This window comes from Schistocerca serialis, chromosome 4 (assembly GCF_023864345.2).
Source record: "Schistocerca serialis cubense isolate TAMUIC-IGC-003099 chromosome 4, iqSchSeri2.2, whole genome shotgun sequence".
NCBI classification, from domain to species: domain Eukaryota; kingdom Metazoa; phylum Arthropoda; class Insecta; order Orthoptera; family Acrididae; genus Schistocerca; species Schistocerca serialis.
Genome location: NC_064641.1, coordinates 284,750,482 through 284,776,117, shown reverse-complemented (window position 1 = coordinate 284,776,117; position 25,636 = coordinate 284,750,482). Strand labels below are relative to the sequence as shown.

The 25,636-nt window shown below is 41.8% G+C and overlaps 1 protein-coding gene across 5 annotated transcripts in view; it reads right to left on the bottom strand.

Moving 5' to 3' along the window:
* LOC126473876 (uncharacterized) overlaps nucleotides 1-25,636 on the bottom strand; it is a 320,808-nt gene that overhangs the window by 5,191 nt on the left and 289,981 nt on the right. For all 5 annotated transcript variants that reach the window (XM_050101208.1, XM_050101209.1, XM_050101211.1 and 2 more), the window contains one exon: nucleotides 479-795. In XM_050101208.1, coding sequence (XP_049957165.1) covers nucleotides 567-795 — 229 coding nt within the window. In that variant the 3' untranslated portion in view covers nucleotides 479-566. The remainder of the gene's footprint in view (nucleotides 1-478; nucleotides 796-25,636) is intronic.

Genomic DNA, 25,636 nt, shown 5'->3' with positions numbered 1-25,636 from the left:
GCCGAACGTACACTCATCGAAATCGTCAAGCCTTAAATGGCGCTATGAGGTGGCGCCACAGGCGTGCGTGATGTGCATCTGCGCTGAAATTCTAATCAGTTACATATCTCATCGCTGCAAACCCATGATGTAAATATCACTTGATTCGGATGCTTCCTTCAGGGTGTTGCATTTACGGTGGCCAGCAGTGTACTTCAAATCATGTCTGCCCACAGAGGAGTTTGGTAGCTCGGTGGTTTCTTTCTTAACAGTGCTATCGGTATGGATAAATAAAACAAAGGAGCAATTAGTACTTCAAATCTGTCAACAGCCTGGGATGGGAATTATGAATCAATAAGACAACTACAGTGCAGTAAGAAGAGAGAATTTCATAATTAATTTTTATTTAAAATGTTATATTTATTAAATGTAAAATACCATTATCTTCCCAAAACTAAAAAAAGCATTTGTAAAATTATTAGTAAATATTATTTTATACCTTGGGCCACAGAGAGAATAAACTAATCAGACAAGCCATCACTGCACAGCACAAAAATACTATGGCCCAGCTATTTATGTTAATTACATCAGTAAAAAGATTCAGATGAACTATCATCACTGTCAACATTCATTGCTTTGGTTATTATATGTTTTGGGATGGTTTCTCCCTTCAGAAGTGCTGCATATATGTCATTTACAGCCTGATTTTCTGTTGTGGTATGAATAAAAGATAATTTTGTTTTCTTTGCATCTTTCTTTTCGACAGCTCTGTCTTTTTTTGTCTTCTGTTGATGAACGTATCGCAGAACTTCACCACTGAAAAGTAAGAAAATGAATATAACAATAGCTATGTGCCTAACAACAACTTTTGTAACATAATAATATGTAACGCCTCATGTTTGTTTTATGCAGCATTTCAAAGATAAAGCTAAAAAAATTAAAGTTCCCTAACATACAATACTATATGTGAAGATATAGCAACAATTTCTTTGAGATTCTTATGTGACCGTACCTCCCCAACAGCTACATTCAGTAGCACACAAAAATCACAAAACACACTGTAAATGTGAGGGAACCCAGACAGCTATTTTAATTACAATAATTAGTTGACAGCTTTTGTACTTTTTCTCAATAGACTATTCTAAAATAACTATAGAATAAAAATTTCCATGTTAGCTTGGCTCATATATGAATACGTTACTTAAATCTGTTTTAACCAGTCCTGTTCCGCTAAGCGCATCCTTTGCTATAATATTAGAAATATATACAGCTGTAAATGTAAGGCTGAATCTATACTGGAATGTTGTTATTGTGTAGCATAATACAATATGATGACTATATAACTTATCATTTCACTTCCAAAATATACCTTCTTACCAATCTCACTAAACAATAAAATGTTTGCTAATGGTTGCAGCATATCATTTACTGTGATGTTACAATATCATTTTTACAGAACTATTCAAGGTATGAAATGAACTAAAAGGATTGCAAATAATGTTAGACAAGAAACTAAAAAATAGAAGTAGATGGGGCGTTAGTCTATAACTTATCTTCAGTAGGAGAAATTCCAGGTGTTGCAAAAGACATTTAAAACTGAAACAAAATTTTCCATCTCAGCAGTGCTTGGAGTTTTGCCTCCTCAAGTTAAGTAATGGCGATCAATTCGGTCTCCTTGTAATTTTAGTTTCCTCAAATGAATTTTTCTTTTCATACAATGAGCTAAAAGTTTAACAGTGGATGAGGTACCCAAACATAATATTTACACCTTATTTTTATATTTTCTTTAATATTATTTAATTTTTACACTTTATTTATTTCATTTGTCAGTTTATTTTATATTTCTGTATCAGCTTTTACCTTTCATCGCCTTCTTTAGTATCTGACAGTGCTTACTGATGTACAGTACTACCTTTGCTCTCCTACAATCAGTCAGCTTTGCTATCCATTCTTCTCATAATCATTGGCTCCTTCTTAGTCTGGGGAATAGCACTGCCTGAAGTTAAGTATTAACCAACCCATCTGTGTCTTTTAGATTGTAAAAAAGTTTAGATTTTATGGTATTACAAATTTTTGAATGGAATTATTATTTTTATAGAGCACTTGTACCATGTGAAATCTTTGAAATACGAAGAAGTTTCATGTCTTCTTACCAAAAGAAATAGGTATGGTGGGAAGGGTTAGGAGGAGTGTGTGTGTGTGTGTGTGTGTGTGTGTGTGTGTGTGTGTGTGTGTGTGGTGGTGGTGGGGGGGGGGGTTGAAGGTAAGAGACAAATACAGTATGAAACCTTGCGCAAGTCAGGGTTAAATATTCTTATGTTAGGTGCAATTTCACTTGAAAAGGTACAAATATTCATTTCATAAGTGGACACCCCACCTCCCCACCCCCTTTATCAGAACACAGCCATTTCATATTCTGCAAAAAAACATCACAATTGCATGTGCCATGAAAGAAAAAGGGGGGGCGCTTAATTAAGGAGCCAGATTTTGGTTCATACATTAAAAAAGATAGATGAAACTTGTTTTATGGCATCAAAGAGCATATTTTGTTGTCAAATTCTATTGGAGACCAAAATATAAAAGCAGCAGTGAACATGAAAGCAATAATGCAACTGGGTTCATTGTTTCAAAATAGTAGCTTCAGTCTCTTGTGACAAGAAATGTAAAACTGAGGAGGAATCAGATAAGGAGATTCCATATCATCCAAATTATTTTCTGTGCTTCTAAAGGAATTTTCCACGTCCTAACTTAGGAAAACAAAGAAGGAATTTGTGTTAATGGAATATTAATGGAACATTCATGAACCACTTTCATTTTGCTGATAACATTGTACCGTTTGCTTGCAGTGAAGATGAACTTCAACTACTAATGGAAAAACTTAATACAGCAAGCTTGAAAATAGGTCCGAATAACAATTACATTAAGAATTGGATAATGCAAAATGAAATTTTATATGTTGACAATGAAGTCATAAAACCAGTTAATAAGGTTTTATATTCAGGACAGTTGAAAACAATGACTGGACAGACAGCAAAATACAAACAGATGAGTAGAAATGGCTTGGAGTGCTGATGGCAAACTAAATAGTGTTTTCAAAACCAAGATTCCTGTGGATCCAAAGCAGGAAGATTATAGTCACTGTGTATAACCAGTTTTGACTCCTTGTAGTGGGACTGAACTTCTAATGGCAAAACCATTCCAGTACTCAGGCTTCTTCAGTGAGCAATGGAGATATGTTTATTGCAGATTACTAGGAGTCAGTAAAATACACAAATAGTTACAGGAAAAGATGGGAGCAGAACACATAATTGTAACTGCAAACAAAATAAAATATGAGGGGGCAGGGATGTAGCCTGGAGAATGGATGACAGGCAGATAAAGTTCTCCGCTAAGCTCCAAAAGATAAAAAAGTAGCAATGAGAACTTAAAGGAAAATGTGTAAATGAAAAACAAAAAAAACAAATGAGCAATATGGATGTGTATAACTGAAGATTAATGCATCATAAAACCTTGAGGAGTCCTCACCCAGCACCTAATGTCATATGGCTGCTGCTGCAGAAAAATTTTGAGCTGTTAACTGCCTTTCTTCTACACAACCAGTTCACTCAGTGTCATGAAACATGTATCAATAGAAAACACAGTGCTGCCGCAGAATGATGCAAGTAAGAAAAGGTAGCTCCAAAGAACAAAGACAGAAAAATAGTTTTAAAAACAGTAGCATAAAACTTAAAAATAGTAGGAATTGTAGAAGCTTAAAAATTTATTGTGCACCATAACAACCAATTCATACTCGTACAGTTCATATTTTCAAGACTATTCATTAGATTTTAATGTGTACTCAAAAATTGAAAAGTACATAGAAAATAAAATTGCATGCTGTTAGTAAAATGACTTAAACATTACATTGTATTTAGGCTTCTGTACAAAAAAGGAGTCAATAAAATCTGACTTTCATTTATGAACAATCTTGCAAATTTTCCCTTCACTGCTTTCAAGTTCCCTTCCTTTTTGCATAATTTTAATATGCCTTCCATCATTTCTTAAGCTGCCCTGACACCTTCCAAGTTTTTGTTCTTAATTGCATTTCTCAGTCTTGCTCCTTTAAGCAAAGTATCAATAGAATGTTTTGTTTCTTTTCTCTCCCACGACACTGTCTTCATCTGCACTTCAAGTTTCTTAACTGAAATTTTCAGACTTGAAAGTTTTCCAAACTTTATTTGAGCTTGTTTGGCTTCTTCTTTTTCTTTTCCTCAGCTTTCAACTTCTCTTCCATTTTTCTTTGAGGTAATTTTCATAAATCTTCGATCTCCATAGGCAAGTTTAAGTAAATCTTTCATAGTTGGTACATCTGCTACACTGTCGTAAGCTTTCAACACATCTTGAATTAATAGCTTGTCATTTAATAAACACACTGACACAGATGATTTTTCCTCACAAAAGAACTCTCTCAAGATCACTATTCCCATGTGATACAGATAAACACAATTTTACCGAAGTTCCAAGAGATAGATATTTAAAACAGTACACTTCATTTCTGCTATACACAATATCGCTACTAAAAATCAATTCTCACTGGCTGTTTAGTTGCAGAGAATTCTGCCTTTAGTGCATGCCATTAATTTCTTATGACTAGGTCTTTCACATCAGTGAATAATAGTGCTTTAGTAAGGTCATTCATCCTTGAAATCTCTTTTACTTCTGTTGCTTGGAGACACTGAAAATGAGGTAGTAAGTTACCAAATTATGACACTGTTTAACATCATTTCTGCCCATTTTATTGCTCATGAAAACCACACATTGCATGTTGTACCACCACACAGCGAGACCTTCAGAGGTGGTGATCCAGACTGCTGTACACACCGGTACCTCTAATACACAATAGCACGTCCTCTTGCATTGATGCATGTCTGTATTCATCATGGCATACTAGCCACAAATTCATCAAGGCACTGTTGGTCCAGATTGTCCCACTCCTCAATGGTGATTCGGCATAGATCCCTCAGAGTGGTTTGTGGGTCATGTCTTATATAAACAGCCCTTTTCAATCTATACCAGGCATCCTCGATAGGGTTTTATGTCTGAAGCACATGCTGGCCACTCTAGTCACAAGATACGATGATGAGGGCGCAAACTGTCAACCATGAAGGTGAATGCCTCGCCAATAAGTTGCTGATATGGTTGCACTATCTGTAGGAGGATGGCATTCACGTATCATAAAGCCGTTACAGCCATGATCACCAGCAATGTACGTCGGCCCCACATAACACCACCCCAAAACAGCAGGGAACCTCCACCTTGCTGCACTCGCTGGACAGTGTGTCTAAGGCGTTCAGACTGACCCGGTTGCTTCCAAACACATCTCCGAGGATTGTCTGGTTGAAGGCATGTGCGACACTCATCAGTGAAGAGAATCTGATGTCAATCCTGAGCGGGTCAATTCGGCATGTTGTTGGCCCATCTGTACCATGCTGCATGGTGTTGTAGTTGCAAAGATGGACCTCGCCATGGACGTCAGGAGTGAAGTTGCGCGTCATGCAGTCTATTGCGCGTAGTTTGAGTCATAACATGATGTCCTGTGGCTGCACGAAAAGCATTATTCAACATGGTGGAACTGATTTCAGGATTCCTCCAAGTCATAATTCGTACGTAGCGGTGATCCACTGCAGCAGTAGCCCTTGGGTGGCCTGAGCAAAGCATGTCATTAATAGTTTCTGTCTCTCTGTATCTCTGCCGTGTTCTGGGAACCAGGGTGAGGCAAAACTTTTTTTGATATGTGTAATTGTAAGATGCTAAGTACTGATTTTGTATCTTGTGACATACAGGATACCTGTCTTTCCCAATTAAGGATTTTATGTGAACACAGGTTTGCAAATTCTTCCTGCTATTCTTTTCCTAATATTTCTCAGTTCAGTACAGACAACATGGATAAGTGGCTCTGATGATTCAAACAATTTTATTAATGGACAATATATGTCAGCAATATTTAGAACAAAATTAAGTTCTGCTTTGATCTCAACAAATTTCACTACACAATACATTTGTAATTCTCTGAATTTAGTAAATTCTTATCACGTAATGGAACAAAGTAAAAAACATAATCTGTAACTGCTGGCCACTGCTCAAGAACACTCCCTGCTCTCAGCCATCTGTTTAACAGTCACCTGATTCCCCCAAACAGTTGCATTTTGACCACTTCTTTTTAAAAGAGATACAACAGTTTTGTTTGGTAAAAAATAGCATTTTAGTCGCCTGTTATAGCTTTTAAGACATGAAGGTTAGGCTATCCTGAAATTTATTTTTTCACATAACCTGCAAATGATTCAATTTAATAGGTCTATACTTTCAGTTTAAAAATTGCCAGGTTTTCAGTAATTATACACTATCACCATTACTATTAGAATATCCTGTTGCTTTAATGACAGCATGAATTTGGATACAGAATTCAGTATAAGGACTGAGAAAAACTTGCCTCCTTTCCAGATTATTCAATTTAATTAATTACTTATTATTTCAAAACTGCAGTCACCATTTTTAGATATGGGAACAATTTGAAATTTGAAACCCGTCTGCTTGTCCAATACAAAGTTGCTTGGACTGAGCGTCATGTTACACGTCATGCAAGAAAACTTTGTTATTAGTTGAATGACATGTCATGAAATTTTGAGAGTTAAATAGTGAAGACAGAAATTTAAAACAGAGTTATCTGTCATCTCCATTACTGTAGAGGTTTTGATGCATAACATAAAGCAGTCAAAATCATTCAGAGAACTGTTGTGTAGGAATCTGTAACACCACATTGTTTTTGTTTGCATTGATGAATGATCTCCACAAGTTGGACAAGAAATAGTAACAACTGTTTGATATTTTGGAGGACTACCTATGGAATACAGTGCAGCCTGACTTAACCTAAACTTCACTTTGTGTAAAACTAGTCACAGAGTTTCATTTTATTCCTCCAAAGAAACTTTTCCCGACCACTTGTGAAGTTGAAGTATTGGAACAACCATTGACTGTTTTGCAAATACAGATCAGCTGTACGAATTGAAAATTGCCATCCCCTGCTGGGAACAATGGCAAGGAACATGGTCATCTAAATTGGTTTCAAAGGGGGTGAATCCCAGACACCATGCAAAACTGTGTCAGTCATGGCTAACTACTGTGATATAAGGATGAGAGCTGCTGATCCAAAAGATGAATACTGTGATGTCACTGGGGAAGATACAGTGGCAGACTAGACACCACTGACATAACATGTGAAGCTGTGCACCTAAAACAGTCATCCACAAATACATAATGCTATTAGCCTCTTTGTGGGTAATTTGTACTGATATTTATTTTCCTACATTTATTTAAGAATAAATTTATGTATTAATAATTGTAGAAGTATTTGAATAACATAATGTAAAACGGGCAAGGAAGACTAATGTAGTTGTATTGACAAGTGATTGCTGTTCCATTTCATGAAATATATTAAAATAAAAATAATTGTAATGAGGAAATGTAATAGTATGTGATAGAATAAGTGTATACAGAACTGTGTAATGTATTTCATTTAAGTATCTATGAAATGTGAAAAGTGTTTCTAGACGAATGATGCTCAAGTATATGGATGTTAATTTGACTAGAGCAGTGTATCATGTGACAAAACGGAGGACAGAGACACAGGGGAGAGATCATTGTATTTGGTGTTTTGGGAGGCGTGCGAATAAGGGAGGCTAGAACAGCCTGGGGGTATTGTAATTCTGTGGTAGGATCATGACTATACGAATGTTCAGAAGCTAATCTTCAGTTTATAATTTTGTGAGCTGTGAACATAGTGCAATTTACAGTGACTGTGATGTAATGAACTGTTCACTGCCCGCAACCACTGTGCTTAAACTATTTTAGATTCAATTGGACCATTGTGTGTAGTACCATTACTCATAGCAAACCAATTTTCTATGACTAAAGCAACAATAATTCTAATATGTGCTAAATGTGCATTAATATCATCATATCATGATTCCATTGCTCAGTTTACTCTTATATCTCAGTATTTCACTGACTGACCTCATAGGTCACATCAATAATCATTAATCACTTATGTAAGCGCATAAAGCAATGGTGTGGAACGAACCCCTGTGCAGTTGAGTCATTTAACAGGTTGTACATTCACCCTCTGCTCCATTGCTAGCAGAAGTAGTTACCGCTAACCATAGGTATCATTGCAATTGGGTAGGCTCGTCAGGGATTCAACTGTTTCCTTGGAAAATATTAGATTTGAACTAGATGCAAGTATAAAATCTGAAATTGGAGGTTTAAAAACTGAACTTGGAGATACCATAAGTTATGTAGCAGCTGGGCAAGCAGGTATGAATAGGTTGTCCCAAGGCATTTGGTAGCAATATAAAGCCATTCAGTGGTAAAAATAGGTACCATGCAGTACATTTCTTGGCTATGTGCAAAGATAGCTTTGTAACATGGATGAGTGGGGAGGGAAAAATAAATTTGTAAACGGACAGCTGGAAGGACCAGCTCAGACTTGGGCTAACCAACATGCTGAGGAATTTGTAGACTATAAGAAATCTGAAGCAATGTTCTTGCATAAATGTTGGGGCTAGGCCAAGCAATTAAGGTTGAAAAATGACTTCTTAAATGGGCCAAATTACAGAAGCAGTACAGAAACTATGAAAGAATTCTGTGTGAGGGAACTCAGTGTGCTAATACATTTAGATTGAGCATTAGGGGTACTACCAAAAATATCAACACTAAAAAGAAGGATGCCAGGAAACTTGCAATGGGATCTAATACACAGCCCTAACTGATTCAGTGCAAGAGTTTTTGAATTTTGTTGAGAACATGGACAGGCCACTGTGTTCTAAACCAAAAACTGGTAGAACGCAAGCAAGGTAGAAATCATAATAAGGGTAACAATTATGGAAATAATTTCAATGGCAATGTGAACAAGTGGTCAAGTACTAGGAATGGGCATAGCGGCAATGACAGGGAATGGAGAAACAGGTAGTAGAGAGAAGAAAAAACCTATTTGGTCTCCGGAATGTGAATGAGTTGAGGCCGTATATTGACAGGTGATATAGTAGTGATAAATGAAGAAATTTATGTTCCAGTATATTAGTTGTATATGTGTAACAGGTCAAGCATACTGAAGATTATTTATATTTGCTTATTGCTGTGTGTATATGAGGCATGTTTTTTAAGTAAGATCCGTTTTGTTGTAGACACTAGTAGGTCACGCGCAAACCGCAACGAGCACATGCGTCATGTACCGGCATGCCTCGGGAACAACTGTGCTCAGTTTCAGCTCTGTAGCTAACCTGTATGGTACGGTTCTGTGCTTTCAAAGTGTTTAAGACTGTCAACTCGCCAGCTGTGTGTGAGGTTCGCTCAGTGATACGGTTTTTGTCAGCAAGGAACCTGTCTGCTGTTACAGGGTGTTTCAAAAATGACCAGTATATTTGAAACGGCAATAAAAACTAAACGAGCAGCGATAGAAATACACCGTTTGTTGCAATATGCTTGGGACAACAGTACATTTTCAGGCAGACAAACTTTCGAAATTACAGTAGTTACAATTTTCAACAACAGATGGCACTGCAAGTGATGTGAAAGATATAGAAGACAACGCAGTCTGTGGGTGCGCCATTCTGTACGTCGTCTTTCTGCTGTAAGCGTGTGCTGTTCACAACGTGCAAGTGTGCTGCAGACAACATGATTTATTCCTTAGAACAGAGGATTTTTCTGGTGTTGGAATTCCACCGCCTAGAACACAGTGTTGTTGCAACAAGACGAAGTTTTCAACGGAGGTTTAATGTAACCAAAGGACCGAAAAGCGATACAATAAAGGATCTGTTTGAAAAATTTCAACGGACTGGGAACGTGATGGATGAACGTGCTGGAAAGGTAGGGCGACCGCGTACGGCAACCACAGAGGGCAACGCGCAGCTAGTGCAGCAGGTGATCCAACAGCGGCCTCGGGTTTCCGTTCGCCGTGTTGCAGCTGCGGTCCAAATGACGCCAACGTCCACGTATCGTCTCATGCGCCAGAGTTTACACCTCTATCCATACAAAATTCAAACGTGGTAACCCCTCAGCGCCGCTACCATTGCTGCACGAGAGACATTCGCTAACGATATAGTGCACAGGATTGATGACGGCGATATGCATGTGGGCAGCATTTGGTTTACTGACGAAGCTTATTTTTACCTGGATGGCTTCGTCAATAAACAGAACTGGCGCATATGGGGAACCGAAAAGCCCTATGCTGCAGTCCTATCGTCCCTGCATCCTCAAAAAGTACTGGTCTGGGCCACCATTTCTTCCAAAGGAATCATTGGCCCATTTTTCAGATCCGAAACGATTACTGCATCACGCTATCTGGACATTCTTCGTGAATTTGTGGCGGTACAAACTGCCTTAGACGACACTGCGAACACCTCGTGGTTTATGCAAGATGGTGCCCGGCCACATCGCACGGCCGACGTCTTTAATTTCCTGAATGAATATTTCGATGATCGTGTGATTGCTTTGGGCTATCCGAAACATACAGGAGGCGGCGTGGATTGGCCTCCCTATTCGCCAGACATGAACCCCTGTGACTTCTTTCTGTGGGGACACTTGAAAGACCAGGTGTACCGCCAGAATCCAGAAACAATTGAACAGCTGAAGCAGTACATCTCATCTGCATGTGAAGCCATTCCGCCAGACACGTTGTCAAAGGTTTCGGGTAATTTCATTCAGAGACTACGCCATATTATTGCTACGCATGGTGGATATGTGGAAAATATCGTACTATAGAGTTTCCCAGACCGCAGCGCCATCTGTTGTTGAAAATTGTAACTACTGTAATTTCGAAAGTTTGTCTGCCTGAAAATGTACTGTTGTCCCAAGCATATTGCAACAAACGGTGTATTTCTATCGCTGCTCGCTTAGTTTTTATTGCCGTTTCAAATATACCGGTCATTTTTGAAACACCCTGTATGAGTGAAAGCAAAAAGCGTAAGTGGGTATGAGAATTCAAAGATGGCCATGACAATGTCCATGATGACAACCACTCCATCCGCTCTTCTTTGATTAAAGACTATTTGGTGGCTTCAGTTGAAGCGAAGATTTGTGAGAACATGTGCTTCACAATAACAGGTCTCTCAAACGAATTTCCTGACATGTTGAGATCGGTGCTTTACAACATTGTTTCTGAACACCTAAAGTTTAGGAAACTGTGCTCCCGTTGGGCCCTGAAACTCCAAATAGAGGACCACAAAAACCAAAGATTTGAGTGTGCGATGAAGTTCTTGACTCGTTATCATGAAGAAGGTGATGGCTTCTTGAGTCAGATCGTAACTGGAGATGAAACATGGGTTTCGCATATCACAACCGAATCGAAGCAACAGAGCATGGAATGGACACACACATACATACACACACACACACACACACACACACACACACACACACACACACACACACACACACACTCTTGCCTGAAAACTGAAAAGGTGAAGGCCAAACAGACTCTGTACCAGTGCAAAATCATGGCGTTGGTGTTTTGGGATATGCATGGTGTTTTGTTGATCAACTTCATGCAACGAGGAACCACTATCAATGCAGAAGCATACTGCCAAACCCTGAGAAAGCTGCGCAGAGAGATTCAAAACAAAAGATGCGGCACGCCGACAAAGGGAATTGTCCTTCTCCATGACAATGCAAGACCTCACACTGCAGGTCAGACCCACAATCTATTGGACAGTTTTGGTTGGGAAGTTTTAGACCACCCACCCTACAGTCCTGATCTTGCGCCGAGTGATTACCATCTGTTCCTCCACCTCAAACAACACCTCAGTGGTAACCGTTACAAAGATGACGACGACGTGAAAACGGCAGCAAACTCTTGGTTATCAGAGCAGGCGGCAAGTTTTTATGAAGATGGTATTTTAAAATTGGTTGAGAGGTACGATATGTGTTTGAACAAACTTGGTAATTATGTTAAAAAATAGAGTGAAGTATGTACTTTCTGAAAATGAATTTATTTTTTTGAAATAACCTTTCGTTGTGTACTTATGTTCAAACCGACCTTACTTAAAACACATGCCTCATACTTGTAAGAAATTTTGTAGGAATTATGATCTATGTTCGGCAAACGTAATTGTTAATTTGGGAGTTTGATCAGTAATTGTAGTCAGCAATAATATCAGGATGTAGGAGGAAAGCTTGTTCAGACAATAGCTTTTGGCAATAAAAGTTGCACCTGGAACTTGTGGCAGGTGCATGGGGGTGATGCCAATTCTGAGCTGGCAAAAAAAAGGTCTTGGCAAGGGAAAATATCTGTAATCTGAAAAAAAGGTGATATTATGATATAATTGTAATTAGATATTGTATGCAATGAAATGGTACTTAGTGTTTGCTGGGTGAAACAGCAAATAATGCACCTGTTTAAGTAAAATGTTTATGAATTATGAAGTCTACAGATGTGATTAGATTCTGAGATTGATTCATAAAGAATCTGCATTTGTCTGTGCATTTTGATTCTGTGCTTCAAGATCTTTCACACAGTGAACACATGGTAAACCAGGGAGGGGTTCAATAGCCTGATCACTGGGAAGCCATGGGGTTGCAATTAAAGGCAGCTTCTGATTTTGGTCATTTGTTTGATGCTTCTCAGCATAATGATTTTGCTGACGAGGAGTACATTGCACTGGCGGCTGTACTTTGATGCGAGAGAGGTGGTCTTCTGATGCAAGGGACCCAAGGAGGAGGTCGCTGAAACTGGAACACTGCAATGAGGGCATAACCAGTGAAGTGGTGTGTAATGACATGAAGAACTGGAGATAGACAACTTCATTTAAATTGCTCTGATTGATGTTCATAGAGACTAATTATTGAAACTTATAAACGTATTAAAAAATAAAAATCACAGTTTAGATGTGTAATTGCTTACACATCGCTTATTTCAATGCCTACTCACGTTTTGGCACAGTTTTATTTGTACCCACATTTGTTTATTATTTATACACACAGTAGTAGTATGGGGTGGAAGTCTCGGTGCTACTTCATGTAGCAATCACTGTGGTAATAACTTCGTGAAGTGGGGATATGTAACATAACAGGTGAAACTGTGCATCTAAAACAGTCATCCTCAAATACAGAAAGTTATTAGCCTCTGTGTGGGTAATTTGCACTGATATTCCACTTTCTATGTTGATTTAATAATAAATTTATGTATTAATAATTGTAGAAGGATTTGAATAACATGACGCAAAATGAGCAAGAATATACACTCCTGGAAATTGAAATAAGAACACCGTGAATTCATTGTCCCAGGAAGGGGAAACTTTATTGACACATTCCTGGGGTCAGATACATCACATGATCACACTGACAGAACCACAGGCACATAGACACAGGCAACAGAGCATGCACAATGTCGGCACTAGTACAGTGTATATCCACCTTTCGCAGCAATGCAGGCTGCTATTCTCCCATGGAGACGATCGTAGAGATGCTGGATGTAGTCCTGTGGAACGGCTTGCCATGCCATTTCCACCTGGCGCCTCAGTTGGACCAGTGTTCGTGCTGGACGTGCAGACCGCGTGAGACGACGCTTCATCCAGTCCCAAACATGCTCAATGGGGGACAGATCCGGAGATCTTGCTGGCCAGGGTAGTTGACTTACACCTTCTAGAGCACGTTGGATGGCACGGGATACATGCGGACGTGCATTGTCCTGTTGGTACAGCAAGTTCCCTTGCCGGTCTAGGAATGGTAGAACGATGGGTTCGATGACGGTTTGGATGTACCGTGCACTATTCAGTGTCCCCTCGACGATCACCAGTGGTGTACGGCCAGTGTAGGAGATCGCTCCCCACACCATGATGCCGGGTGTTGGCCCTGTGTGCCTCAGTCGTATGCAGTCCTGATTGTGGCGCTCACCTGCACGGCACCAAACACGCATACGACCATCATTGGCACCAAGGCAGAAGGGACTCTCATCGCTGAAGACGACACGTCTCCTTTCGTCCCTCCATTCACGCCTGTCGCGACACCACTGGAGGCGGGCTGCACGATGTTGGGGCGTGAGAGGAAGACGGCCTAACGGTGTGCGGGACCGTAGCCCAGCTTCATGGAGATGGTTGCGAATGGTCCTCGCCGATACCCCAGGAGCAACAGTGTCCCTAATTTGCTGGGAAGTGGCGGTGCAGTCCCCTACGGCATTGCGTAGGATCCTACGGTCTTGGCGTGCATCCGTGCGTCACTGCGGTCCGGTCCCAGGTCGACGGGCACGTGCACCTTCCGCCGACCACTGGCGACAACATCGATGTACTGTGGAGACCTCACGCCCCACGTGTTGAGCAATTCGGCGGTACGTCCACTCGGCCTCCCGCATGCCCACTATACGCCCTCGCTCAAAGTCCGTCAACTGCACATACGGTTCACGTCCATGCTGTCGCGGCATGCTACCAGTGTTAAAGACTGCGATGGAGCTCCGTATGCCACGGCAAACTGGCTGACACTGACGGCGGCGGTGCACAAATGCTGCGCAGCTAGCGCCATTCGACGGCCAACACCGCTGTGTCCGCTGTGCCGTGCGTGTGATCATTGCTTGTACAGCCCTCTCGCAGTGTCCGGAGCAAGTATGGTGGGTCTGACACACCGGTGTCAATGTGTTCTTTTTTCCATTTCCAGGAGTGTAGTAGATGTTTTGATAAATGATTGCTGTTCCGTTTCATGGAATATATTAAAACAAAAGTAACTGTAATGAGAAAATATAATAGTATGTGATACAATAAGTGTGTACAGAACTGTGTAATGTATTTGTTTAAGTATTTATATACTGTGAAAAGTGTTTCTAAATGAATGGTGGTCAAATATATGGATGTTAGTTTGACTAGAGCAGTGGGCCAAGACACAAAACGCAGGACAGAAATGCAAGGCAGACAGCGTGGTATTTGGTGTGCTGGGAGTCACGCAGGTAATGTGGGCTAGAACGGCCAGGGGCACACATGTTTTAATTCCGTGGTACTATCATGCCTATACGATCGTTCAGTTCTAGTCTTCAATTTATATGTTTGTGAGCTGTAAACATAGTGCAAGTTACAGTGACTGTGAAGTTGAGAACTTTTTATTGCCTGCAGGTACTATGCTAAAACTATTTTAGATTCTATTAGACCAATATGTGTAGGAGCACCATTCACAGCAAACCAATTTTCTATGACTAAAGAAACAATATAATTCTAACATGTGGTAAACATGCATTGTTGTTGTTGTTGTGATCTTCAGTCCTGAGACTGGTTTGATGCAGCTGTCCATGCTACTCTATCCTGTGCAAGCTTCTTCATCTCCCAGTACCTACTGCAACCTACATCCTTCTGAATCTGCTTAGTGTATTCATCTCTTGGTCTCCCTCTACGATTTTTACCCTCCACGCTGCCCTCCAATACTAAATTGGTCATCCCTTGATGCCTCAGAACATGTCCTACCAAGCGATCCCTTCTTCTGGTCAAGTTGTGCCACAAACTTCTCTTCTCCCCAATCCTATTCAATACTTCCTCATTAGTTATGTGATCTACCCATCTAATCTTCAGCATTCTTCTGTAGCACCACATTTCGAAAGCTTCTATTCTCTTCTTGTCCAAACTATTTATCATCCATGTTTCACTTCCATACATGGCTACACTCCATACAAATACTTTCAGAAATTACTTCCTGACACTTAAATCTATACTCGATGTTAACAAATTTCTATTCTTCAGAAACGCTTTCCTTGCCATTGCCAGTACATTTTATATCCTCTCTACTTCGACCATCATCAGTTATTTTGCTCTCCAAATAGCAAAACACCTTTACTACTTTAAGTGTCTCATTTCCTAATCTAATTCCCTCAGCATCACCCGACTTAATTCGACTACATTCCATTATCCTCGTTTTGATTTTGTTGATGTTCATCTTATATCCTCCTTTCAAGACACTATCCATTCCATTCAACTGCTCTTCCAAGTCCTTTGCTGTCTCTGACAGAATTACGATGTCATCGGCGAACCTCAAAGTTTTTATTTCTTCTCCATAATATCCTTAATTCCCGATTTCATTGCTCAGTTTTCTCTTATTTCACAGTATTTCACTGACTGACCTCATACGCCATATTAATAATCATTAATCACTTATGTTAGGGCATAAAGCAACGATGTGCAATGAAACCCCTGTGCAGACAAGTCATTTAACAGTTGTGCACTTGCCCTCTGCTGGACTGCTAGCAGCAGTAGTTACTGCTAAAAGTAGGTATCATTGCAACATTGATACAAGCTGCAGTCTCCAAGTAGTATGGTATCATCTGTACTGCTGTGCTCAGTGCTATGCTTACTACCTTTCTAGTGAATACTGAACTGCCAGTGTCAGTAAGAGCAAGCAAAATAGTGCTATATTACACTGCAACAATGCTGGCTACACAACTCGGCATGTTTTTATCATCGTCTCCCGGAAAACATTACTGATCAATAATGTGAGTATCTCGGTGCAAATGAGTCAAGGAAATAGATATGAGATGGAGTACACTTACACATACCCACATGTACGTGTGAACAGAAGAGACATATATCATTGCTGGATCACAGTGGTTACTTTTGGTCCCATATCTCCAATATCGCCAATGTGGCCGACTATGCTGGTAAAGTTTGAGAGTATGTGCACATCTTTCCAGTATTTTGTTGGGCAAAATGGTGATGGACACATTCATAGTACATTTGCAGTTCAACAAAGTTAATAAAATGTAATTTTCTTTTGCATGAGAACAAGGAATTTCATCTGGCTCAGGCATCTGAAATGGAAGGTTAAATGGGAGGCTACCAAGAAGAAATGCCTGTGGTTCATTTAGTATCTACAGATTAAACTTTCTGCCTTAACATTGTTTAGTGTAAGATCAATGTTACTTGTTAAGCTGCATCATGTACCTTACATGAAATATTAATATGGTGAAAATGGTATTTGTGTTCACCTGGCAATTACACTGAAGATCCAAAGAGTAGTGCTGGAGGAAATTGACACCATGAATCCTTCAGGGCTGCCCATAAATCTGTAAGAGTATGGGAGGGTAGAGATCTCTTCTAAACAGCATGTTGCAAGGCATCCCAGATATGCTCAATTAACTTCATGTCTGGGGAGTTTGCTGCCAGTGGAAGTGTTTAAACTCACAAGTGTGCTCCTGGGGGTGTCGTACTGTCCTGCTGTAATTGTCCAAGTCCATCTGAATGCACAATGGACGTGAATGGATGAGGTGATCAGACAGGATGCTTACGAACATGTCACCTGTCAGACTCATGTCTAGACGTATCAGGGTTTCCATATCACCCACACAATTACAGAGCACCAGCTTGAATAGACCCCTGCTGACATGCAGGGTCCACGGACTCATGAGGCTGCCTCCATATCCATACTCATCCATCTGTTTGATACAATTTGAAAACAGACTTGTGCGACCACGCAACATGTTTCCAGTCATCAACGACCCACTGTCTGTGTTGACAGGCCTAGGTGAGGCGTAAAGCTTTGAGTTGTGCAATCATCAAGGGATTCATGAGTGGACCTTTGGCTCCAAACACCCATATTGATGATGTTTCATTGAAAGTTTCACACGCTGACACTTGTTGATGGCCCAGCACTGAAATCTGCAGGAATCTGCAGAAGGGTTGCACTTCTGTCACAATGAATGATTCTCTTCAGTCAATGTTGGTCCTGTTCTTGCAGGATCTTCTTCCAGCCGCAGCGATGTTGGAGATTTGATGTTTTACCAGATTCCTGATATTCATGGCACACTCGTGAAATGGTTGTATGTGAAAATCCCCTCTTCATCGCTATCTCGGAGATGCTGTGTCCCATTGTTCATGTCCCAACTATAACAACACGCTCAAACTCACTTAAATCTTGATAACCTGCATCTGAAGCAGCAGTAAATGATCTAACAACTGTGCCAGACACTTGTCTTATACATGCATTGCTGACTGCAGTGCTGTATTCTGCCTGTTTACATCTCTTTATATTTGAATATGCATGCCTATACCAGTTTCTTTGGCGCTGCAGTGATTTTAAATGGTAAATATCTATAACTTATAGACAACAAAGTCGGCTGTGCAACATCCTGCTAATCTGACCTGCCTCATCCTGTCTGTAGTTCTAATACTACATGTGGTGTCACCGCCAGACACCACACTTGCTAGGTGGTAGCTTAAATCGGCCGCGGTCCATTTAGTACATGTCGGACCCGCGTGTCGCCACTGTGTGATCGCAGACCTAGCGCCACCACAAGGCAGGTCTCGAGATACGATAGAGCACTCGCCCCAGTTGTACGACGACATTGCTAGCGACAATACGGACGAAGCCTTCCTCTCATTTGCCGAGAGTCAGTTAGAATAGCCTTCTGCTAAGTCCATGGCTACGACCTAGCAAGGCGCCAATTGTAACAGTGCATGTATCTTACGAGTCTCATTTGTATAGCCAAGAGAGATGTATCACAAGGAATAAATAAAGTTAAGTATATTCCAAAGCTACGTATTTTCTTGATAGCAGTCATAACGTATCTTGTTCCAGACTTCACGCCCGTCTGCGTTAGATAGCGTGCCTATCGGCCCCCTCAAAATAACACTGTGTCGGCACTTCTGTCGACACATCATTTGGCGACGTGGCTTAAAGGAAAAGTGTTCTTTCTGATTGCTTACATTTATTTGTGTCATGGCTTCGCCAGATGTACTGTCCGAATTTTATCGCTTGCAGAATCAGCAGACGCAGGCGTTATTGGATGCCCTTGGACAGCTCGTCCAGGGTCAACGTGCCATTCAAACCGATGCGGCAGCCGCCGCTTCACCGCTACCGCAGCCACAACTCGCAGTTGCACCGCCTTTTAGGAACTACGACCCGGCGCACGAGTCCTGGACGGAATGGTCCCGACAGATCGGCTTTCACATCGCCGCCTACAGGATTCAAGGTAATGAGCGGCAGCCGTTTTTGCTTTCTTGTGTCGGTGTGTCCACCTACCGTGTGATAGTGAAATTGTTTCCCCGACGCGACGTAGCAACTCTGTCCTACGAGGAAATTTTGTCTGCTTTAGATGCCTATTTCAAAGAAACAGTTAATGTGGTTGCAAAACGGTATACGTTTTTTCGTACGAAACGTACGGCCGGTCAAACTAATAGGGAGTGGGTAGCAACATTGCAAGGACTTACTAGGGACTGTGCCTTTGACTGTGACTGTGGTCTTTCTTATTCAGATACAATGGTGCGTGATGCAATTGCACAGAACGTTTCTGATGTTCGCATACGGGAGCAAATTTTGAAACTAGTTAATCCCTCCCTTCAACAAGTGATAGACATATTAGATAGACAAGACACACTTGACTGTGCTCAGGAATCTTTTGAAACTTCGCCAGCCGTGTGTAACATTAACCGGCCCGCTGGACGCGCTGCGCGGCCCGGTAACCGGGCCTCGCGCACTTCGACACAGCTGCCGCCGCGCTCTCAGCCAGGTGTGCCGCGCCAGCACACAAATGCAGTGAAATCATGCCCGCGGTGTGCTACTAGACATTCGCGTGAACATTGCCCGTCACGCCAAGCTATTTGCTTTTTCTGCAATAGGAAAGGACATGTTCAAAGTGTTTGCCAGAAAAAGCTCAGATCAGACAATCGCAATCATTCCAGGCCCTTTGCTTCGCGCCGGAATCGAACCAAGGACACTCGGGCTCGTGGACCTTCGTCCATGGACATTCATGTAGTTAATTCCACTTCGTCCAGTGACACTTTCTCTAACAGTGACTGTGTTCGTCCCACAAACAGTGTGCGTCGCCGTCGCCGGAAATCACGTCAATTAGCAAGTGCTTCTGTACCAGTGTCTGTTCAAATTGCACGAGACAGTCGCTCTTGTCGTCAGCAGGACAATAGACTTTTTGTAGATTTGGACTTTAATGGCAAGGTCATACCGTTGCAGCTCGATACCGGAGCTGCAGTTTCATTGCTCAATCACGACACGTACAAACAACTGGGCGCACCTCCGTTGCGTGCCGCAAATGTTACGCTAAATAGTTATTCAGGACAGAATATACCTGTGTTAGGACAGTGCAGCCTTCTTGCCACATACAAGGGACAAACAAAACTTGTGTCGTTTTACGTTCTTCTACTGCAGTGAACTTGTTTGGCTTAGATTTATTTCAATTGTTTAACATGTCTATTGTAAATCAGGTCCTATCAGTGAATCAGACAGTGCCTTCAGACAGTGTTTCTAGGTTATGTGATGAATTTGCAGACATTTTTGCACCGGGCTTAGGTTGCGCTAAAAACTATGAAGCACATTTGGAACTGAAAGTCAACGCGCAACCGAACTTTTTCAGAGCGCGTAATGTTCCTCACGCATTGCGTGATGAGATCGCAAGAACATTACACGATTTAGCATCACAAGGTGTGAGTGAATGTGTGCAATGCCTTTTCGATTTCAGCTCCGCTTCATCGCTTACGCCGTAAGGGAGTTCCGTTTGTCTGGACGACGGAATGCGAACACGCCTTTCGCCAGTTGAAATCGGCATTGCTTTCAAATACTTGCCTTACGCCATTCGATCCCCAGAAACCCCTTTTGTTGATGGTTGATGCGTCAGATTTCGGGATCGGTGCTGTGCTTGCGCACAAAGTTGGCTCGCATGATCGCCCTATTGCCTTTGCGTCCAAATTGCTCTCGTCTGCGCAAAGAAATTATTCACAGATAGAGAAAGAAGCTTTGGCTCTCGTGTTTGGTGTTACTAAGTTCCATGATTTCTTGTATGGTCGTCACTTTACCATCATCACCGACCACAAACCTTTGACATCGCTTTTTCATCCGAACAAGCCTGTACCTCCGCGTACAGCGCAGAAATTCATTCGCTGGTCTATTTTCCTCTCGCAGTACCGCTACGATATCTTGTATCGGTCCACTGCTAAGCACGGCAACGCTGATGCGTTGTCCCGTTTGCCTGTTGCTGAGGATAAAGCATTCGATTCTTCTGAACTTGCTTGCATGTTCATTGATGCGGAAACTGATGACGTGGTCGAATCGTTTCCGATTGATTTTCGTCGTGTAGCTACAGCCACAGCTGCTGACCCTGTCCTTGCTACCGTTTTGCGTTTTGTTGCTACGCAATGGCCTTTGTCAAAGTCTCGGATCGAGGATCCGTTGGTTCGCCGATTTTTTGCTCACAAGGAGAGACTTTTTGTTCGACGTGGTGTTTTGTTGTTGCGTTCTGATAATGATCAGTCCCGAGTCGTGGTCCCACGTTCGTTACAGTCCTCTGTCTTACGGCTTCTTCACCAAGGACATTGGGGTATAGTGCGAATGAAACAACTTGCTCGTCAGCACTGTACTTGGTTCGGAATCGATGCTGCAATTACGAATATGTGTTCTTCTTGCATGGCGTGTGCCGAACAACAATCCGCACTGCCGCGGAAAGTCTTTGCATGGCTAAAAGCCACTTCCCCTTGGCAACGCTTGCACATTGATTTTGCTGGTCCGTTCTGGAATGCTCGATGGTTGGTTCTGGTCGATGCCTTCAGTAATTTTCCTTTTGTTGTCTGGATGTCTTCCACGACGTCCTCCGCCACCATCCAAGCGTTGTCTGCTATCTTTTGCATTGAAGGTCTTCCGCAGACTATTGTTTCCGACAATGGCCCACAATTCATGTCCGCAGAATTTCAGTCATTCTGCCAGGCCAATGGTATTCAACATCTGAAATCCGCGCCGTTTTCGCCTCAGTCAAACGGTGCCGCTGAACGATTGGTCCGGACTTTCAAGTCACAGATGTTGAAATTGAAAGAGTCGCATTCTCGGGAGGACGCATTGTTGCTCTTTTTGTCTTCGTATCGCTCTCAACCCCGAGATGGTCGCTCGCCGGCTGAGTTGCTCCACGGTCGTCCTCATCGCACCTTGATGTCTTTGCTGCATCCGCCGCATCAGGTTCCTGTGCAGTGGCAGACTCCTGCTTTTGCTGCAGGCGACGTTGTATTCTATCGCAACTATCGAGGTTCACGGCGTTGGCTCGCAGGGCGCATTCTTCGCTGCCTCGGCCGCGCGATGTATTTGGTTTTGGGGGCCTCTGGTGAGGTGCGTCGGCATCTCAATCAGCTGCGCCTCTGTCGTCGCACGGGTTCTGCCGCTCCCCGTCTGCTTTCAGCGACGGTGCCGTCCGGTCAGCGCCCTGGGGACCCATCTACTGGCTCGCCTCATCCCCAGGTGTTACCGACGATGCCTTCCATTTTGCCCCATGGCGACGCGCCGCCGCAGCAGCCGCCGCCGCCGCCTGTTCTCCCGCCGGTGCCGCCCGCATTCGACGCTTCGATGCAGCCGCCAAGCGCCTCCCTGGGTCACGCGCCGCCGATCGCTTCCCGTGACCAGCCGTCCTCCGCCATGGACCTCTTGCCCGCTCCGGACCACATGACGTCATCAACGACCAAGTCAGCAGTGTACTGACCACATGTTTCTCTGTACTGGATCCACTGACAGTGGTAGAGGACGACATGGCAGTTGGTTGGGCCCAATTGTCTCATCAAGGCCAGAATGGGGAACTTTACATTTACCACTGCCAGGTTCAGCAAGCACAATTCTCTCACGAGCTCTTTGAATTTACACGACATTCAATTAAGTAGCTCTATATGTTTCTGTGATCTTTAGTCTGAAGTCCGGTTTGATGCAACTTTCCATGCTAGACTATCCTGTACAGGCCTCTTTGCTCTCTACTTAACTGTAGCACCCTGAATCCACTTGAAACAGCTTATTGTATTCAACCCTTGGTCTCCTAATACAATTTTTAACCACCTCCCCCAAGAAGACCAAATTTGCTTATTCCTTGGTGTATCAGGGTGTGTCCTAAAAACCAATCACTTCTGTTAGCCAAGTTGTAGCAAAAATGTTTCCCATCAACCAGTTCAGCAGCTTTTAGCACTTCTGTACAAAGTTGCACTTGACACGAATACTCCAGAAAAGGCTTCTTAACACTTAAATTTTTATTCAATAGTGACAAATTTGTCTTTTTTTAAACAACTTTCATGCTATTGCCAAACTGCATTTATTTTCTCTCTATTCCAGCTATTGTCAATTACTTTGCTTCCCAAATAGCAAAACTCATCTATTACTGTCTCACTACCTAAACTAATGCCATCACCATTGCCTGATTTAACTTGACTATGTAGCATTATCATTGTTTTTTTGCTTTTGATGTTATTTATCTTGTTAGTTCTTTCCAAGACACTGTTCATTCCCATCAACTGCTTTTCAAAGCTCTTTGCTGTCTCTGTCTGAATTACAATGTCATAAAGTGAACTTCAAAGTCCTTATTTCTTCTTGACTTTCTTTACTGCTTGTCACTGTACCAAATGAAAAAAGTTAAAGATAGGCTACAACTCTGTCTCACTCTCTTCTCAACTACTGTTTGTTAGTGCACTCTGGTTTCTATAAAAGCTATAACCAATGTTTCGTGTCCCTGTATTCTGTCCCTGCCAGTTGCAGAATTTCAAAGGCTGTATTCTAGTCTATACTGTCAAAAGCTTTTTCTAAATCTACAAACGCTGTAAATGTAGGTTTGCTTTTCTTTAGTCTGTCTTCAAAGGTAAGTTGTGGGGTCACCACAGCCTTGCTTGTTCCTACATTTCAAAACCCCAACTAATCTTTCCCGAATATGGCTTCTATTACTCTTTCCATGTTTCTGTTTATAAATCAAGCCATATTAAACTAAATATTCACATCTGTCAGCGCCCACTTTCTTTGGAATTGGTATATTCTTCTTGAATACTGACATTTATTTCACATGACTCTTTGAGTCTTGCATATCAGGCAAAACAGTTTTGTCATGGTATGGCTTTGCCATTTTGATGTCTCTGTCAATCTCTTGTCTGTATTCGCTGTTGCCTGATTCACTGGGTGAATTTTTATACTGTCTCATCTTGCAAATTAAATTCAATAACTCATGTGTTTTGTAAGTGCCTTATCTTTTTGGATATTTGAGACTCTGTTGCCTTCGGCATACTGTCTCTTCTTCATATTTGAAACTCCCAACAACTACTAGTTATTTCAATTTATCCTAGTCCTATCAGCTTGATTTCCTGTCTTTCTGTAGTTATTTTATTTATTTATTTTTTTTTTTCAATTTTAATATAGAGTTCATAACCAACAGCGCATGATCAGAATGTACAGCTGCCCCTGGAAATGTTTTGCAATATAAAACATAGTTCCAAAATTTTTCTTACGATTATATAACCAACCTGAAACCTTCTGATAGCTTTAGGTATCTCCATCAAATGAAACCTCTTTCATTAATCTTAAATGAAGTGCCAGCAATGATTAAATTGTAGTCTGTGAAAATTCTGGCTTTTATTTCATTCCTTTCCCCCAGTCCACATTCTCATCCTTTTTTTCTCTGGTACCTCGGCTGCTAGATGGAAGTGCCTTAACCTATGAGTGCTGCTGTCACCACTGTCGTACTGGCTACAGAGAGACGCCCATTCTGCCAGCCTATCAGCACCTGTGGCTGCTGCTCCATCAGTCAGTTGTGATTTCACTGCACTACTGGACTGATCTCACTACACATTGCTGTGGTGTTCTGGATTCACTACACCTTAAGCTTTCGATTTTAGTTTACTAGCTGGACTGTTATTCCACCATGCCTTCTCCATTGTTTGTCTTTCTCATGTTATCCACCAATTTACTCTCTGGTGGCTCTCCACAGGTTCTCTAGTCATTCCAGGTCTTGTCTGATTCCTGTCACTATAATATGCGACGAGGTCAAAGGTTAGCAGTGTCCCATGAATGCAAAGCTCGTGCAACTTCAGCTCCTCCTGCAGCAGCAGTTACAACAGAAGTTTTACCAACAAAAACAAACGTATTTGTTCCATCAGGGTATTTAGGATTGCCTACAGATTTAGGGCTCCCACCCATACAGGCTGCTGTCACTTGCTAGACAGAAAGCCACCCACCTGCATTTCCACTGTTCAACAAAGCCAAAGAGGATAGTGACACATACTCGCTGCAACTGAAAAAGCACTTTGCCAATTTTCAGGTTTTGAATCATGCTCTCCAGCAATTGCTCTTCCTTTCTTGGGCTTCTCCAGAGACGTTTACCTTATTAAGGAAGTTGGCTCCACTCTTGAAACCTGTCACACTCATGTTTGAGGAGATGTGCTTATAGCCGTTAAAAAGTGTTATTCACAGTGATTCCACATGTTCACATAATGCTTTGAGTTCCATCAATACTACAAACAAGATGCTAAGTTACACCGATCATGAGTGATGGATATGCAAGGACTGAGTTGACAGTATGATTTCACTTGTACAAACCTGGCTTGCAAAACTTCATATGAAAATTCTTTTATTCAAGACGTAGTGATCCAATTTGCTCCCAATCCAGAAGTATGCACTGCAGCCCTGTAACTATACAAACCTTCCGTGGACAGTATTTTAAAAATCACGCACTCTTTCGAGAGCGCACATGCAGCAAATGAATGCCTCATGGTTCAACTTCAGGTAGCAGCGGTCCAGCCGCTGCCTCAGGAGCAGAATTCTCTTAAGTCATTTTGCTGAAGGTGGTGTCATGATTTGTTGATATCAGACTTGTCAAGGACCTCTGAACAGTCTGTCACGCCCCTTTGGTGTAAGCAGCAGAGTCTCCCGTCAT